The following is a 19,049-nucleotide window of genomic DNA, read 5'->3' as shown; positions in this document are numbered from 1 at the left end:
ATCTGCCCAACTGCATGCAGACCTCGCACAGCTCACCCTTGTGGGTTACACACAGAATCACAGCTCCAAACAGAAAACTATCTAGACATGCCTGTCCAAACAAAACTGGCCCCCAACTATTCTCAGCCTTGAGAGCAGAGCAAGTCAACATCATGCATTTACGTGTCATGTAAACATATTTGTACTAAAACTTCAACTGTTAAGAAATGAAATAAGGTAGAGAACAAAACTCCCACAAATTTGACCAGAAAAGGCTGGTTCCATCTATAATGCAACAGGGGAAGTGTGCGATACGAGAAGTTTTCTTTGGCAGAATAAGTACTTTTTAACTGTGAAGGTCACCTGTGTGTCTTCACCCAAGCAAGCAGGATTGCAAGAGTCAAAAAGAACATCATATGATCATGTTATTTAATTTGCCATCATTTGGAAGGGGAAGGCAGTGACACATACTTATTCTTTTTCTTTCTTTCCTCTGTTTTCTAAGCTCATGTTTTAATGAGTATGTGTAAGTATTAACGTAACTTGACTCTTACCCTTGAAGTGCACAACTACTGAAACAAAAAGCAGAGGACTCTGCAGCACTTAGGTTTTAATTCACACTAAGTGATGCTGAAAATAATTTTGAGCTAAAGAAAAAGACAGCATTTTAGAGCATGGCACTATTTATTTTCAGAAACCTTTCTTTTATTTACCTTACAAAAAGTTGAAGCAACACTTCCCTTGAGCCCCTGTGTAGAGAATACATAATAATGATGAGAACTTATTATTTAATACTGTACGAAATGTCTGACCCTTAAGGCATAATAACACGCTCAAAATACACTTAACAGTACCCTCTAGCTAAAAAAAGTTTCCAGCTCATACTTAAAAAAATATCCCCTTTAGATGCTTACTTTGACTATGTGCCCAGAGTCAATGGCAAAAGTGCTTCTGTTTAGAAAAGATGGCTCGGCCAAAATTCAATTTGTTTTTCAGGAATAGGAAACCAAAGGGGAAAAAAAGTAGTAATAAAGGCCATACAAAATAAATCATCATTCTCCTTTACACCATAAGTGAATGTTCACATGCGTGCAAATCTTATTGTTCAAGCTAGTACCAGACAGCCTTTTCACAAGGAGAAGTTGCCAGTGCTGCTGTCTGATGTTGTGGGTATGGGAAAACCAGGCTGGTTGTGACACAGGCACAGCATGAACAGGATTTTCTACCATCTCCAGAAACTTTTCTAACAACTTCGTATCAAACTAGTCACCCACAGGTTTTTCCTGTGGCCTGTCTGCTTTTCATTTCCACTACAACGATTAATATTCATGTCATTTCAGAGCCAATATAATCACACCAGATTGTAAGAGACAACCAGGAAAAGCAGTTATAATTATCTGCATCCATAAAACAGGCACCCAAAATGTTTTGGGGGAAAACAGAGCAGAAAACTGGTCTTTATCTTCCCCTGCCAGACTGAAAGTTGAAATACAAGATTTACAAAGGGCTGAATTAACAAAGCAAGCTGAGAATCTTCCACCTGGTGGTAATAGCTATTGTTGGAACTCAGTGTCTGAGCCAGTGTTTCCACAGTCATTCTTCAAGAGCACGAAAAGGGCACTCTCTCCCCCCAGCCATTTTTATTAAAAATACACTGAAAACTGCCAACAGGCAAATGCTATTGAAAAACAGAACTGCAAGCCTCACGACAGATTTTCTGCAGCTGGCTTTCAAGCTCACAAGTACACATTTGCAGGTACAACCTTTAGCTGACAGAACATAACCACCTCACTATACATGGCTGCACACAGCTATCAAGGGGCAGTTTTTTGATCCAGCCCTCAAAAATGTACTAACCAAATAGCAAACCGACTCCCCCCATCCCCAAAAACCCCAAAAAACCAAATGCACAGAGCGCAGGTACTTTGCGGATGATTGTTCAGAGAAACGGCACTTCGTCATCTGTCTTGACAAACACACTTTACATATACAACTGCAGAAATGAGGCAGCAAGTCAGCTGTGAGATGTATGCCCCATTTGTTTGAAAAGCTGTCTCCACTTTGTTGTTTAGCCTGCAGAAAGCAGAGGAAATACTAATATCCTTGAAAACTTAGACTGGCTTCTCACAAAACAATGAAAATGCCTATGTTTTCCCCCCCTCTATTCATATTCATTTTTGACTATTGATTTCTACTTGCCCTTTGCTTCTCTGATTTTTGGCCAGCTCAACTCGCAAAGGATAACCCCCGAGGCTCAAGCCTTTCAAAGAGGATACAGCACTCTCTGCGGTTGGTTTATCCTTGTAATCGAGAAAAGCCCTGTGCTGTGCTCCTTGCCAATTCAGTCATAAAGGAGTTACATGGAATTCCCTTAAAGCACATTTCAGCTCGCTCACTCTTACGCTGGGAGATATGTTCCCCAGGTACACGGTAGTAATCCTGCCAGATCCCTCTAATCTGGGACTTAAAGAATCACCTTCAAGACAGTGTTTTCCTGTTTCAGCTGAGCCCATAGCAGCCTGTGGTCTTATACTTTCAGCTCTCGCCCTCTGATTTAATACTGCTGGTTTTTTGGTATTTGCCAAGTCTGAATGTGCATCTTGGAGGGTCACATCCTTGCCAGCCCGCTTCTCCTTGAAGTGAAGACTCCTTAGGATGGGGATTTTTTCCAGCATCTCAGTGGTGACCTAAAAAGGAGGAAGACAGATACAATTACGAGATTTCTCACCTTCCAGAAAAAAGACAACGACCATCAGCACCCATTTGTACCATAAAAAGAGGAACCTTATTATACTGCTACCATTCAGAGTGCCAGAGTATTCAAAATGTTACAAATTGCTGGCCTGATTCTGAAGTTGCTCCCTAAATACACACTGCAGGACAAAAATAAACATTAGTTACTCTTTAAGCAAGCAGCACAATGTAGATCCAGCAGGAAAATCAAAACCAAACTCAGAACTACTAGATTTTGACATTTATTTATCAGAGTGCTTTCAGATTTGCATTCTCATTGTTATCCCTTAATATTTGCTTTGACCGAGGGCCTGTGCTCCTGCTCTGGCAGAATCTTACATGGCCGTAATTCATAAAACTATCAGGCACTTTCATCCTACATATCTCTTTGTGCTTTCTTCCCCCAAAACAGGATTCCCGTAGGCTGGGTCATACAATAGGGAGGGACGATGGTGTGAAGTTTGCAGCTGAGGAGCGTGTCTTGTAGCGGGGCTCCTCTGAATATGGGCCCAGCTGGAAGCACGTTCTCTGGTTGTAGCACATCAGCACATCACAGCCTCCCTCTCCCTTTTGTCATCCGACTTCATGCACCACCCGCAGCTACTCATCAGATCCCACACCAGTCTGCTGGGTTGGGTCACGGAACGGAAGAGCACCCGGACTCAACTATTCTTCAAAACTGTGAATCTTCTACCCCTTCCATCCACCCCCAGTTCACAGCCTTTCTGGAAGGGCTCTTCCTCTCAACAGCTGAACCCTATCCATCTCAGGCATGAGATGCCCCAGGCTGCACTCACTGACTGGCAGGAAACACAGTGGTTCCCTAGCTAATGTGGTCTAGCTCTTGGCTTGCAAACTGCAGTTGGAAAGAGGAATAATTTGTACTTGGCTGCCAGACAAGCAGAACATCCATCAACACAAGATCCAATTCTTAAATTTAGGGAGCAAAACAGAGCCCAGGGAAGCGACACCTGAGCTAGCAGAGACCCAAGCTAGTAGCCCACACACGCTGTGAGCAAGCCACTCTAGCAGGGTACTGCACCCAAGCTTATGAGCTTCTATACTTCGCAGAAGGCTGCACTGGACTAGCACAAGCATATCCTGGCTAAAATATGCTTGCAGATCTACCACCTCAGATTTTCCTCATATCTCCAAGCTCCTCAATTCTGGGTTCTACAATTACAGTCAAAGTGAGTTTGTATCTGGCAGCACCACATCCAGTCTAAAATTCACAGATCTCCTGGGAGAGCAGCCCAGCTCTGAAGTGACTGGAATAAAATCAAAGACAGGGTGGGGGCAGTATTAGGTTAAGGTAACAGGAAAGCCAGTCAACAGAAGTCTGTTAAACATTCTCAGCAAATAAGCAAGTTTTATTTCAGGCTGAAACCAAATAAAATTATAATTTACATAAAGCCTGCCCAACCTGTTAACATAAAACAAAACAGCCCAACAGGACCATCCAGTATGAAAGAGGCCACCTCCACTCTGCCACACTGCAGACCCAGAGTCAAGGTATTTGGGATCATGCCCCTTAAACATGCAAGCTTTACGGCTGAGAACAACTTCTGAACAAATCTGGCCTGATCTGGCAGCCAGGACAGAGAAGCAAGGACTTCCTTTGGGGCTCCGGGAGCCCCTGTACCCTGAAAGGTACATGCCATTTTCAGAGTTTGAAGAGTTATTGCTCTGTGGATCTTTGGACCGATTCAATTTTCTCAGCCAAGAATTCAGACTACTGTGTTTGACAGCAAACTCCCCTTCCTTGGGCGATACAACATCAGTGGCTGAAACCATCTTACATTGTTTTTACTGGCCAAAAATTAGGAACATTTGTTGTCCTCTGTCAAATTTCTATCTGTAATGCTAATTAAACCAAACAGGAAAAACATTTTTCTATTCTCATGCAACTAATCACTCCTGGGTCCAAGGCACAACCTCAACCTTTTACCAAGTGTATGTACAGCTCCTTTCATCCTGAAATTAAAGTTGGTTCCCAAGGCATGGACTGGGTGTTCAGTTAGAAAGATCAATGCTACCAAGGGCAAACCCTCACCACTTTGTAGATTAAGGGAACCAAAGAAAAAGGCACTGAGAGGATGATCTCTGGAACTCCCACTCTTTTAAGGACAAACTGAGGAAAGGATTCAGATAAGCTGGAGGCTAGCATACTCTCTAACAGATTTTGCCTGGCCAGGCTTCAACATGGCCTCTCCTCTCACTAGAACGACCACTAGTTTTTGGCATCTGACTAGAGCTCTTGGAGCTACTGTTTCAGGCTCCCTGCAAAACTCAGGAAGAGGTAGTTACAACAGCAGAAACATCTTCATAAGGGCTATTAACTGTTGTTTTCTATAAAAGCTGAAGCTCTGATCAAACATCACCATGAAGTGAACCTATCAATACCTTAAATTCAGTCCCATGCAGATATAACAGAAAGTTGCCTTTACAGTATCAAACCAACAAAGGCAGATGATTTGGCACTTGGATTTGTTTTATAATAGAAAATATTCCATAAAACAACCTACATCGGACAAGTTCTGACACTGGCAACCAACATCCATCTGCCACAAAAGAGAAACAGAGGATTTACCTTAAGGGTTTGTTTCCCTGAGGTCCTGGAGAATCTTTCAGCTGGGCCAAACCTCCTAAATAGTTCCCTATTTTTCCCCACTTTTTTATTGAAGGAACAGCAGAAACTCACTTTGGGATTCCAGAGTTTCAAATCAACAAACCAATTCATTACCTTTTTTGGGGAGCAGGGGGTGACAGCCAAAAGGGCAAAGGGGGCAGTGGGTGGCAGAAGAGAGGAAAAAGCTTGCTCTGCTCTGTTGCAAAATGGCAAACAAAAGAGCTCTGTGGTAGTAAAATGTGTTGCTAATTATGATCATGCAAAAAGTTTCTTTTGTCTTTTGAGTTGTGGAGGATTGCAATGATTTATTTCCATGTGGAAACAGGCCAAAGATATTCCTCCTCTCTTTCAAACAAGCTGCACGTTTCTTGGTTCTGTGCTGTCTGGTCACTCCTTCCTAGCCTGACCTACTGCTTCAGGCTAAGCCAGACTTGGGTTCTACCCCAGGTCTGCTTGACCCAGTTATGCAGACCTGGGCAAACCCAGCGGTGGAAGCTTCTTCCCCTGCTCCCCCCATCCCCAAAAAGTCAAGGCCAAACCATTTATTGATGTTTGTAAACTTTGTACTGAGTGTTGGGATTTAGCTAAATGATTGGCTTTGGCAGCGAAGCCAGCTGAAGAAGTTTCTTATTACCCCTTGACCACCAATTCCCAGGCCAGTTCCATACTTCAGCCCTCTGGGGCTGGCCAAGAGAAGTGTTTGTGGGTCTGCGCTATAAACTCAGTAACTGATGTGATTCAGGTTAAAAATAACTTCACCAAAAGCAATTCATCATTTAACAATCCTGCCTACTCTCTGCCATGGCTTGGGAGAGCCTTGGGGAAAGAGGACAGCAGGGTAGATGAATTCTTCTGACACACAATTAGTGGGCTATGGGAAAGGAGCTGAGAAGGGAAACGTGGCCCCTTTCTGACAGAAACCTGAAAACAGAGTCTTGGGTACTGAGTGCCAATACAAATCTCCCAACACTTAACCCCGAGTATCCACTCTTATGACACCTGGTTTGGTCCCAAACCGACGTAGTGGCAGATGGACTTCTGCAACAACTCTGCTAGAATATCGGGGCTCTCTTCAGCCTCTGTTATTCCAGAACAGTGAATGTGGCCACTTTCAATATTTTGGTGGGCAAAATGAAAGATGTATTTGTCTTCTGACAGAATGAGTAACGCTGACCCCTGATACAGCACAGGCCAAGCCAAATACTACTTTGATTTCCCTGGCAGCAGAAGTGGTGCAGTTCTGATGTACGGCACATGAGGGAAGGGCAGCTAGAGACTGGAGAGCGTTCTAGGTCTGCTATTTAATTCTGCTTCACACAGCTACCCATCTGCACACACCAACTGATGTAGGAACACGTAGCTCAAAATGGAGAGAGACGATGGTGCTGTATCCTTTGAGGAAGGCTGTGAACACAATAATCAATGTTTAGCAGATCCACCAGCCCCTCCAGGTATTTAGCTGGTAGGCAGGAGATGCCTGAAAAATTCATCTTTGTCCACCCAGAGGGGTCTCTGACCCAAGACTGTTCATAAAGGCTTTCAAGACAGAGCCTGCTTCTTGTGTTGTCTCCTTAATCAGTTGCTTATTTAAATGAACACTGAGCTCACAGGGTTTCAAAGCACAGAGAAAGCCAAGACAGCTGGGATGGGCCAGCACAGTTTAACATTTTATCATTCATTTGCACAAAATGTCCAAATATGTGCACGCAATCTGAGGGCATATTTCTGGGAGCTGGCAGCCCATGAAGTCTGCTAGTGTCCCTCAGGAGAAACTTACGCAACCCACATTTGGAATCCATCAGCAAAAACCGATTCTGTGGACTCTGTAGCAAGGGTCAGATTTGCAAAGGTGTTGAGATGTTTAACCATGCATGGAAGCACGCCCTGCTCATGCTATCCCTCCACTAAGCAAAGCCTTGGCTAAACTAACCACAATTTTCTTCTGATGACAACGCTATGTCCCTGCTAAAGGTCCTGCCAGCTTGAGTTTGAGTGTGAATTTGAGCTTTAAACCAACATCATTTTACTTACCAAATATTCTATCACAGACCCAAATCAAAAGTTACTTGTTGTCAGATAGTTTCCATCTCTGTCACTGCACACTAAATTCTTTCAACTTTAGATGCAGGGATTCCCCCCAGTCCATTTTATTTTGGGAAAAAAAAATATTTTCCTACTTCCATAAAATTCTCAGCAGAAGAATGATTGAAAAAACAGAAGGAAATGCTTGCTACAATATACTGATTTTTCCACCAACTACTCTCATTTCCCTCTTCATGACCCCAAATATTTTAATTGGTCCGTGTAGTTTCAATTTAAAATAAGCACAGCACAAATAACTTTGTAATTGTGACAATATAATATACAGTGTCACAGATAAAGATCATAGCTACCCATACAAAATACTAAATGAGAAGTAAGTTGCTTCACGAATTCAGAGTTCCCAGAAACAATGGGTTAGATGTGCAAGATAGATGAAGCCAAATAACTCTCCACTGGCATCCAAATACAGTTTTCCAGAGTGCTCAGCTCTTAGCAGCTCTTGCTGTCCTCCAAGAGCACATACTGATTTCTCAAAACACTGAACTGAGATGGAGAAAGCTTCCCCATACACACACTGCAGTACTGCTTCTGTATTTAGAAGTGTTTCCAGAGTGAATAGCACTGACACTGACAATGCTTCTTTCATATTAATAATATTGTAGCTCCTGTACTTCCTTACAAATCTTTAAATTGGCATTTCTGTTACAAAAATCACACCAAGTAATTCACATCCTCCTGTCAGTAAAAACGTACAGCAAGAAACAGCTCAGTCGGAAATTCTGCACTGAGAAGAACTGAAAGAAGGCAACTGAGTACAAGTCATGCCAATTACCTCAAGAAGCAAATCACTTACAGAAGAAAACCTATTTACCCCGTCCCATATCTGACACTCTACTTCTTTCCTACATAGCACATAACAAACAAAACCATTCCAGGAAAATACAGTACCTCTTTGAGCACAGAAATCTAGCCTGGAGACATGCATTTTGTTAGCTGCATAAGTACTTTCTTACCTTTTTCAGCTGAAAGCAGTGTGTGTATTAATGGCTATTTATCCTAACAGCTTCAGGAAAGCACATCCTTCAGCCATACTTAGCTGTAATCCCATGTTTGCAAACACCTTTAATTTAAGCTCTTAAATCATTGTCTTGGCTTGATCCAGCCACGTTCCTGAAGAACTTTTTTGCAATGTATTTTACGCATCACGAATCTTAACAATAAAGTTTAGCTACCTTCTATTGACAAAACACCATAGTTAGAAGTGGGTTATTTATTTACTGACTACCTCTTGGTTCATTTAGTTTTGATCTGAGGAACAGGAATGCACCAGTAAAGCCAGGATTTGAAGGAGAAAAGGATGTAGAGACAAGGATGAGAAAGGGATGCAAAAGCAACCAGGAAAAGTCAAAGGACAAACGCTTAAACAGTCTGTATCAAATCCTGCATTTTTAACACCCTGTCGATTAACAAGACCTCCCACCTCCAAGATCCTCTGTGAAGAGTTGAACATAGCAGTTACCACCACAAGCACAAACAAAACATACACAAATGCACAAGTTGTTCAGATCTCTGAGAAAGAATAATGCTATTTGCCACCTTCTTCAATTAGACACAACACTTTGCTCTTGTCCCAAAACTACAGAAATGCAAAGGTTATTCCTGCTGAGTCTAGTATTCTCCAATATTCTTGGCTAATCAACATACGCTCTGAAGAACAGCCAAAAGCTGCTTGATGTATTAAATCAACATGTAAATATTCAAATAAAGGGTCCATAGTATAATGTGCTCCCTTCTCAGTGAAAGCTGTAGGATATTCAGTGACAGCTCTGTTTCAGACAACACCACTAACATGGAGATTAACAGAGAAGAAGTTTCACCATCTCATGCAAACTGGCTGAAGTCAGTGTGGCACACGCTTTATCTATGACTCTATGAAACATCTCTCCTCAAGCCTTACAAAAAAGAATAAGGAGTTGTGGCAGGCACTTCATTAGTTTATGAGACATATATTATATTGATTTTTTTTCTCTGAAAAGCCAAGAAATGCAAAGGTAACATCAAATTAAGTCCATCGCTTGCGTCTGACTGACCTTTCCTGAGCAGCAAAACTTTCACAGAAATTCAACAGCCCCTGCAAGGTTCCCCAGAACTTTAAAAAATGTCACTGCTAAAGGGAATGAGACAGAAAAGAAAGAAAGAAAAAAAAAAAAGCGTTAGCAAGGCCACTTACTGAGACTGAAGTCTGACACTAAGACAGTCAGCCTGTGATCAAAAGTATGTTGGCAAGATGGATGGAGCACAAGGGGTAGGCCTTCAGAACAATTACATTGAATAATATCCTAAAAAAATTAGTATTCAAAAATAATTCAATGGAAAAAATGCACTGGTACAGACAGAGCTTTTATTTATTTATTTATAACCTCAAATCCTCAACCACAAGAAGGGTAAAATACTCTCCCACTATAGGAACAAAAATAGTACTTGCTAGAATTGTTTGTTGCAGATACATTACCTTAACAAATTTAACTCTTTTTGCTGTTTGGCACATGCTTAACAAATAACTCTTAATTTCCCTAGAAGCATTCACTAATAATTTCTCAGTGGTTTCTGCGAGACATTGGTACACTATTCCTCATTTCAGTGTTCCTACTGTTACTCAGTCATACAGGATTGCGTCTGCTCCCTAACTGGTTGATTTTAGGAATGAAAATTTAATGACAAAGAAAGAATTTTCCCAGCATGAACTTCCAGTAAAACAATTCACTAAATGCTCTTCTGAAACCATTTGTGAAGCTGTTAAAGTTTCTGACAATCTGAAGCACGGGGGGAGGGAAAGTTCAAACCCATAAAAAATAGTTACCAATAAATAATGACTTAGTTTAAAGTCTATAGATATATTCCACCACCTGAAAACAAGCTCCAGCCACAAACTTATCTATTGTTTGAAAGTTAATCTGCTACGTAAACAGCAATGTACCAGCCACCAAGGTCCTTTCCTTTCACAACCAGAGCAGCATATACTCTACCACTCCCACGTGGCCTAAAGCACTGAAGCTCTCTCTCTGGACAGGCTCCAGAAAATGAACAGAGCCAATCTAAATGAGCACTGAGCAAAACATAAGGTGGAGAAGCCCTTAAGCTTACATTGACTATTATACTACAAACAACTATAAGAAATGAAGTCAGCCCTAAAAATTCACAATATTTCCACTTACTCTCACCCCATATACCATTTGGAACAGCAACCTGGGCTTCAGTAATGTATTTCTCCTCCTCACCATTACCACTTAAAACCCACTGAACACAGATGCCGCTGTTTTGTTTCATCTAACCATCTAACACATTTACTCCTTTTCCAAGTATTTATAACACAAGAAATGTGTTTATATGTAAAAATGAGGGACTGATCAACAGAATGTTGGTACCACTACACCACCATTAGCATAAGTAACTTGCCTTATGCCATATTATTCCCCGAGGCTTTGGTCGTTTGCAATTGGTCTTGATAGTTCTTGTTGGAGTGAGTATATAATCCACAGTTAAATCATGATCACCAAGAAGTTCTTCTCCTATGTCGACTACCTACATGGAAAAAGAGATCTGTTAAGCTTGTAAAATGAATTAACTAAAATCACACACGATTCCTGACGTCTTGCAGCATAGGAAAATCTGCCAGTGATGGTGGAAACAAAGTAAAAATGCCACACCAACATCATGCCAAGTCTCTTCTCCAAACATACCATTCACCCCCACATAGTTCTGACTCACCACTAAAGAGGGGATATTTTAACTTACCTGACAGTCATGCACAATAGTAACTACAGGTGTATCCTCCTGCACCGCACCCATTGACACCATCATCGCATACTCCATGTCTGCATAACCTTCCCCTTTCCCAATTCTCCAGCCTAAAATACACAAAAATAAACAGTGATAGTAAGCGCAGGAACAGCGGAGTGGAAAGGTGGGTTGCTGTCAAAAGCATGCAATTAAACTAAGCAGCCTGCAACAGATAGACCAAGCACAGAGTTCTAATTCAGGAAAAAAAATCACATCAGTGTCTCTTATGGAATGCAGCTTTCCTTGTAATCAGCACTGAAATGAAAATAAAACATTAGTTTCAATGAACTCCTAAAGGAGCCCAGGAGCCTCCAATTCAGAATAAACCACATTTAGACCAATTCAGTTAACGCAGAATCCTGTTTACCCATTGTAATTAGAACCCTCTATTCACGTCAAACATAGGTTAACTTTATGTGGGTAAAGAGGAACCCAGCTCATATACAAAAGTTTTAGGCAATGGATAAAGAATGGATAAAATCAGTGGAAAATTATTCACCACCAGCAGGTCTTCAGAATACTGGAAAATGCAAAATCTGATCCCCAAATTGGTACTGAATCAGCAGTAACACATGTCCTTTCACACGCCTTTGCAAGCAGAGCAGATCCTCTGAACAGGAAGCCTTTTCTGATTCTTAAAAGAAATTAAAATGAAACAAAAATTGACTGCTGAATAGTTCTACTGAAGGCCAGAATACTGTCCCTCACACTCTACATCACACTGCTGTCTGCCCACCAAGCTCTACCAGCACTGTCGTGAAGCAGGCATCAATTCTTCCTGGCTGGACTGGGATCAGTGACTTGTCACACAGAACGGACAGAACTCAAGACTGTAATTCAGTTCCAAAGACATGTTTGGGTCTGCTAAAAGGAACATGTAATGTAGCCTACTGAAACTGTGAATTGTGACTTACGACCCTCCTCCTGAAAAGCTCCTGACAAGGCTTTAGCTTACCTTTTTCAGAGACAGCCACTGATCCTACAACAACCAAGTCCACTTGTGCTTTCCCTTCAAGACCTACAGGCACACTGTATTCTTTTATACCCTGCAAGAATAACATAATATTAGGTTTGCAGAGTGCAGTCTTTCAACCAGTGAGGCAGAAATCCAGAGTATTTTGATAAATCCAAGTAACTCCCCACATTTCAAAGTGTTTCTTCCATGTATAGCCAAGCTGCATCTGTCTGGAAAGTTATCCTCTAGGGAATCCTAGAATAGATTCCCTACTACAGTGACAAGAATTTTGGCACACTTCAAGAAGGGCTGAGGGAGGTGGGCACTTTTTAAAGCAAGGTTATTTAGGATCAAAGTCTTGTATTTTGAAACCCTTTATTGGACATTAATTTCTAAAAATTAGGGCAAATCACACTTCCTACCCTATTATTACTACCAGCTCAAAGTCCTAATATGTAAATTCATGCCCATGAGGAATAACAGAGCACTACACATCCATTAATTCTCACATACAAATCACAAAGTTAATTTACACACAGACAGCTACAGCATAAAGATATTAAGCTATTTGCCAGAAGTCACAACCAGGCACCCAAGCTGGATTATGCTCCCCACTGCAGCTACCATACTGCCAGTTTCCCCATAATACCTGCATCTTTAAAAGCACCTTCCAAATCTGCCTACGTGTTCCCTGAGATACATTCTTCAACACTTTGCTGTACGATCATCATCTGGGATGTGTCACTGCCAAGCAAAGCCACCTTTACCCAAACTTCTTACCCAAGGTGCTAATGAACAGAAAACCACACCACTCTTGCGAAGCGGAAAGAAAAAACCTACATTCCTGCCATTTTTTTTTCCTTCCCCTCTCTCCCTGCTCCCACCTCTCTTCAGGCTTCTTTCTAAAGAACACGTCCTAACAAAATTCTGTCGAGAGCTGCAGAAATTAAAAGCTGGCTTTTACTTGGGATTTTCAAGATCAGAGGTTTAGAACTTTTAAAAAGGTATCTTCTGATCCATTCACTCTTAATATACGTGTACAGTGTAATGTAAATCCTCCTCAAACCAATGCGACTCTGTGCAGTGCTAATCCTCACAGTAGAAAGCCAATTTTCTGCATAGAGCACAAAAAAACCCCCAAAATATCAGTAATTTGTGACTATCAGTAACAATGCTCATTATCCACTTTGCAGGAGTGTGGTAATAATTGTCTGCACAGTGCTTTGTAAATATAAACTGCTAATAGCATTTATTTGTTAGTACTTTTGGTTGGGGGGAAAAAACAGACACATGGTGGTAAGATCACAGATCAGATACAAGGTTCGAAGCAGGTCAAGAGAAAGGTCTCTTTCAAAAGTGCTCTTCAATACCGAGAAGCTTAATTAGTTAACGACTTTAGTGGAACTTCCAACAAAGAAAGTCACCACTAATTGCCATTCATTTACAACCCTCGGTTGTAAAAAGGATTACTGTAGAACTCTATTGCCTTTAGCAGGAGATAAAGAACAAAATAAACCTACGTAGCTGGCCTAGTCATTCTGCAGAATTTACATTTTCATATCAAATAAAAATGCAAATGATACCACATGGGTTTCTCCGCCGAACAGCTTTAGCTGTACAGCACGATACTTGAACACAAGAGGGCAGCAACATACCACAATTCAAAAGAAAACCAGTAACGCATTTTTGGACCTGGGTTGATGCAAACGACGGAGTCAACGTTTTCTTAAACTTAGGATTCTAAATGAACTGATCTTTCCTGTTTAGTAACACCTAATACTCTATTGACCAAATTATGCAAAAAAAATCCAAACACTGAAATATTCCTCATAGGGTTCACTAGCTGAAAACTGTAGAATACGGGAGTGCTATTTATTAGAAACCTAGAGAACTCACTTATTAAAGTTGCTCAATGTTCCAAAAAAGCATTCAGAAAATATCAACATCATTCTTTTAATAAAAATATAATGAAAATACTAAGTTTCCTCATGATTTAACTGCCAACAAAAAAATTATTAATGGTGGGTATGTACCTAAAAACCAGGAATAACACTCTATCAGAACAGTATGTCAGGTAGCACCTGGTTTTCCAACTTTTAGTTGGACTATCGTAACACAGTGCTCTTCCACCACTTAATTCAGACCTCCCCCATTCTTCATTCCTACTTGGGATGTAGCACATATTCGCAGGATCTCCTTAGTTGCACCTAGAGGTGGAACAATCTTATTGAACAGTCCACTTCTCAGACGTGGCATGGGAACCAACAAAGTCTTCCTTGCCTGTGTAACAAAAGAAGTTCTCACATTAAAAAGAACTGGGCTTATTTTACACTAAAGAAATATTTTTATTGCCCTTTAGGTCTCCATGTTGTTTAACTCATTTGCTATTGATTAGTTAACACTGCTGATGGTGTAGTGCTTGTAAATGAATGCCGTCAAGTACGGCAAAATCCCAGGTAAGGTTTTATTTGAGAAACAGATGGCAAGACATGACTGTTGATGTAAAGCACGTGTCACACACGAATTATACGTATAAGCTGGTGAACACACACAGGTCTGAGCTAAGTCTGTCACACACTCATGTTGTGATAAACATAGTGCAATTAGAGGTAAGGCTACCTTACATGTTTCGGGGAATGAGATGAATGTAAACATGTAAACTGTCATGTTTACAATGACAGGGAAACTGCTATTGCTCTGCAGAAAGATATTAATTTCCCGAAACTCTACCTGCACCTTTGCCATTCGTCAAAAAAAGGCAAAACATCCTTCCATGAACACCCTCATGGGGCTAAGGACTGGTAAAGCTCCCACCAGAGAAATTGCAGTATTTGGCCACCTAGCACCGCGGTCCCACTCTCCTCCTCAGAGGTGCAACAGTGCTGTTACCTGCAGCGCAGCTAGCCGAACACCTTCGAGAGGTTTGTCAGGATCTACTTTAATCTCACGTGCTCTGACGAACATATCCAGCTCTCTAATAGAGCAGCAAGCCTGGTGAGACCCCTGCGTGAAGAGAGGAATTGAGAGAAAACATGTTCACTTACTTCTAGCGTTAGAAAGCGAGCGTTCTTCTGGGGAGCATCAGGATTTATTTTTACAGTCTTGGCAGCTTTGAACTCCTGTAAACCCAGAAGCTTTGTCGCAGCATGCGAGGCACCCTATTTTCATAAGATATCAGCACATCACCAAGGAGTTCACAGCAGAGATGGGCATTTTACACTCTTTCATCCTACAGAGAAATGGATTTCCCCAGATTTTAAATATGAGGGACATATACTGTTAATTTTGTGATGTTTTCTATGAGAAACTCTCACATACCAACAGACACTGAGCGCTTGGCTAGTATCTTGCAGGCCTTTGAAAGAGGGGATCCAAGTGAGTCACTTTGTCCAATTTCACCTATACTCATGCCTGACAGCTGGAGACGTTTTTAATCAATGAATGCAAACAGATTCCTTTAAACACAAGCCAGAATTCTTTCAGATAATGACTTTCTGGACAAGGCTGTCTGTGTTTTGCAGACACTATATTTACCTTCCATTAGAGCAGGTTGCTCCAAGCCCTGTCCAACCTCGCCTTGAACACTGCCAGGGATGGGGCAGCTGCAGCTTCTCTGGGCACACTGTGCCAGTGCCTCACCACCCTCACAGGGAAGAACTTCTTCCTTATATCTAATCTAAATCTGCCTTCTTTCAGTTACGGAACTCAGAAGACTCATTTCTTAGCTGCCTAAGGTGCTCAAGCTTAACAGAGCATACACTCCTTTTGCAACTTAAGCTGACATCCCCTTGCCTTAAGGTGTGATAAAGCCTCAGACTTCCTCCATCTGCTTCAGCACTTACCTGACCTTAATGCCAAACTAAGGAAGAATCCTTCTGCCAGTCTCTTGGGCAAAAGCAGAGCCCATGTCCTCACATTCTCCTAACACTAAAACACCCAATATCCATCCCCAAAATGCTGATTTGGTCATCATCTCTTCAATACATGGCAGATAGGTAGCTGCACACTCTAAGCCTGGTTTAAAGCACACAGACAGTGAAGCAGTGGCTTGAGCAAACGAATACTTTTAAAGTCTTCTTATTTCTCTCTTCCCCTGTCTCCACCTCCCAGCCATCAAACTGGGGACACAATGAAGACAGAGGAAGGATTCTTAGACCACTGTCCAGCAACACTTTGCCAGTAATACCTTGAACACCATTCACATTTCAGCAGCACAGTGTTCCCAGGCTAAGCTCTACAAGATGGGTGACTTCAGCTTTCCATCCCAGCACACCCGCTGAAGGCCTTGGGGAGTGAAATCAGTTCAGAATGCCTCGGTTTCCCCATCCATAAATATATTTATTGCGTTCACAACGCGGTTTTGTACCCACTGATGAAACACAGCACACACCTGCCATGTATTGTCAGGTACAGACCCCTGTATTTCTTTACTTGCTGTTAAGTTATAGGAATACGCCGTTTGCACACTGTTTTTTGGAGCTCTGCCACCACAGCCACAGACCAACGGCACACCCCGCAAGAACACGCAGTTCAGAGCTGCCTGCTCACGCAGGGGAGATGCGGGGGGGAGCTTCCGGAGCTCCAGACTCCAAAGCCCGGCGGGGCCCGGAGCTTTGGAGGGAGAAAGAAGGGAGCGGCTCAGACCCGCCACAGGCAGGTCGCCGTACCTTGAAGTTGGGGATACGGCGGTGCACCGGCCGCGGGAAATCGGCCAGGCCGCTGGCCTCCAGGTAGTCCCACACCTTCTGCCGGATGTCGCCCTTGGAGGCACCTGTGGGAAGGCAGAGCTCAGGCCACTGCCGGGCGCCTAAAGGGGGAGCCCCGCCACCGCGGCCGGGCCGCTCCCACCCTTCCCCTTGGTCCTTCCCTCAGGCCAACGGTCGCCCCCGGCCGCCGAGCGGTGACGTAACCCGCCGCGCCGCCGCTCACCCGCGCGCAGCTGCACACCCCCCTCCATGGCGGCGGCGGCGGCGGCGGCACCGGCGGCGGCGGCGGCAGGAGGAGGAGCCTCCGCCGTGTGCGCCCGCCCCTCGCACGCATGTACGGTGGCGGCGGTGGGTCAAACAGGCTCGAAGGCGAAATGGGGGCGTTACGGAATTAGCGGGGTTGGGAAAGATCCTGACAATCATTAAGTCCAGTCGTTCCCTCCGCGCTGCCAAGGCCACCATTAAACCTTTGCACTGAGATCCTCATCGGCATATTTGTGAGCACTTCCAGGGGTGGTGATTCCACCGCTGTCCTGCCTGTTCCAATGCCGGAGCACCCTCTCAGTGAAGAAATTGTCCCTAAGACCCAATCTAAACCTCTCCTGGCGCAGCTTGAGGCCGTTTCCTGTTGTCCCATCACTTGTTACTTAGGAGAAGAGATCCTTTTCCTTGCTAAACCTCAGCCTGTGACACGGTGGAGGGATGGGGATGGCTGCCAGGGAGGTGGCCGTGCTGTCCATCCGGGTGAGGTGAGCCCCCACAAGAGCCCCCTTTTACAGCATAAAGGCTATGAGGGACCCTTGGCCTAATGGCGAGCCCTTTCCTCAGGTGTCAGGCCTGCTGTGAATGGGGTGTGCTGAGGAGAAGCGTTGCCTCACACATGTGTGCTTGGAACAGGCTCAGCTCTCTTCTTGGGGTGTCTCTGGCGGCAGGCGGCTTCCCTGCTGTCAAATGGGGGCCCTGTGGCTGGGTGCCCCCAGTGTTACAGAAACAGAACCATAGAATCATATGGTTTGGATTGGAAGGGACTTTAAAGCTCATCCAGTTCTAACCTCCTGCTACAGACAGGGACACCTTCCACTAGACCAGGTTGTTCCAAGCCCCATGGTCTTTTCAATTGTGTGTTATAGCCGTGGGGGGGGAAAAAATGCCTCATTTTTCATAAAACAAACTCACAAATAAATTATTTTTCCATTTAAAATTGGCCGGTCACGAATAAAGCAACATCCAGCCTTTACGTGGGCTTTCGAGTCTGCCAGCTTCCAGAAAGTACATTTCTCACTTTCATTTAATAGGATGATAAATGATTTGTTTGCATGATTTATTATGTATAGAATTAACGTATTTGACAATTGCCCCGAGAAGAGGGAGAACATTGAGAATCCTGACATTCCTGAGCGGAGTGGGATGGAAGGGTCATGGGAACAATGAGACAGAGGTTTATTTTAAAGTGTGTCGGGAAGGAGATGGAGGGGGGGAGAAATGGCTTTTGAATTTGGTTTCTAATCTGCTTGGCTTGGATGCTACCGATACATATCCACCGTCAGAGCTGACTGTTGCTCTGCCAACCAAAAAGCGGAACAAATTCGGATGCTCTCCCCTGAATAGTTGCAGATGTAGCTGGGCAGATGCAAACGCCTTTTCTCTCTGCGGCTGCTGCTGATTGCTGAACTGCTTTCTTTCTGTTTCACAGTGCAAATCAAAGGCCAGGACTCCGCTGGGCTCGGGAGTCTTTCCCCCTCCAACTACGTGTGTTTGTCAGACTCAGATTAATATCAGTATATTGGGCTGAGCAGCTGCGCTGAGCCTGAGGCTTCACCTTTCCACCCAAGTCCCTCGTAAGCATTCAAAGAAAGTACTTAGAGCCCCTGTTCTGCAACGGGGTGCATTTAGGAAGAGCCTTTTCACTACCTCGGAGTGCTGCTGGAGCCAGTGGGAATCCATCCAGGCATAATAGACCACCCATGTGGAGCTGGGCCTAAATGTTTGAAGCTCATTCCTCCACTTCCTACTCACGGAAAACTCCCAGCGACTTTGATATCTCTGTAGGGAGTTTGGGATCAGGCCTTTGGTGAGCCATTTACAACCTCTCTCTAATTCAGCATTGCAATTTGCACTCCTATGCTGCAGTGTGGGGTGTCCCTTCCCATGGCAGGGGGGTTGG

The 19,049-nt window shown here is 43.3% G+C and overlaps 1 protein-coding gene across 3 annotated transcripts; it reads right to left on the bottom strand.

Moving 5' to 3' along the window:
- Nucleotides 1-656: 656 nt before the first annotated feature.
- On the bottom strand, nt 657-17,166 carry MTHFSD (methenyltetrahydrofolate synthetase domain containing). 3 transcript variants are annotated; one of them, XM_080637613.1, is made up of 9 exons: nt 17,109-17,166; nt 16,847-16,950; nt 15,069-15,182; nt 14,346-14,459; nt 12,180-12,270; nt 11,180-11,292; nt 10,841-10,966; nt 2,456-2,666; nt 657-728 (listed from the first exon to the last, which is right to left on the bottom strand). In XM_080637613.1, the coding sequence occupies exons 1-9, from the start codon at nt 17,134-17,136 to the stop codon at nt 694-696; spliced, it is 936 nt and encodes a 311-aa protein (XP_080493739.1). In that variant the 5' UTR covers nt 17,137-17,166; the 3' UTR covers nt 657-693. The 3 variants fall into 3 exon arrangements, with proteins under 3 accessions (XP_080493739.1, XP_080493740.1, XP_080493738.1); XM_080637614.1 differs by lacking the exon at nt 657-728 and adding an exon at nt 739-2,052; XM_080637612.1 differs by lacking the exon at nt 657-728 and having other exon boundaries at nt 739-2,666.
- Nucleotides 17,167-19,049: the final 1,883 nt, after the last annotated feature.

Source organism: Psittacula echo (assembly GCF_963264785.1).
Source record: "Psittacula echo genome assembly, chromosome: Z".
Classification (NCBI taxonomy): Eukaryota; Metazoa; Chordata; class Aves; order Psittaciformes; family Psittacidae; genus Psittacula; species Psittacula echo.
This window is presented reverse-complemented; position numbering and strand designations above follow the sequence as displayed.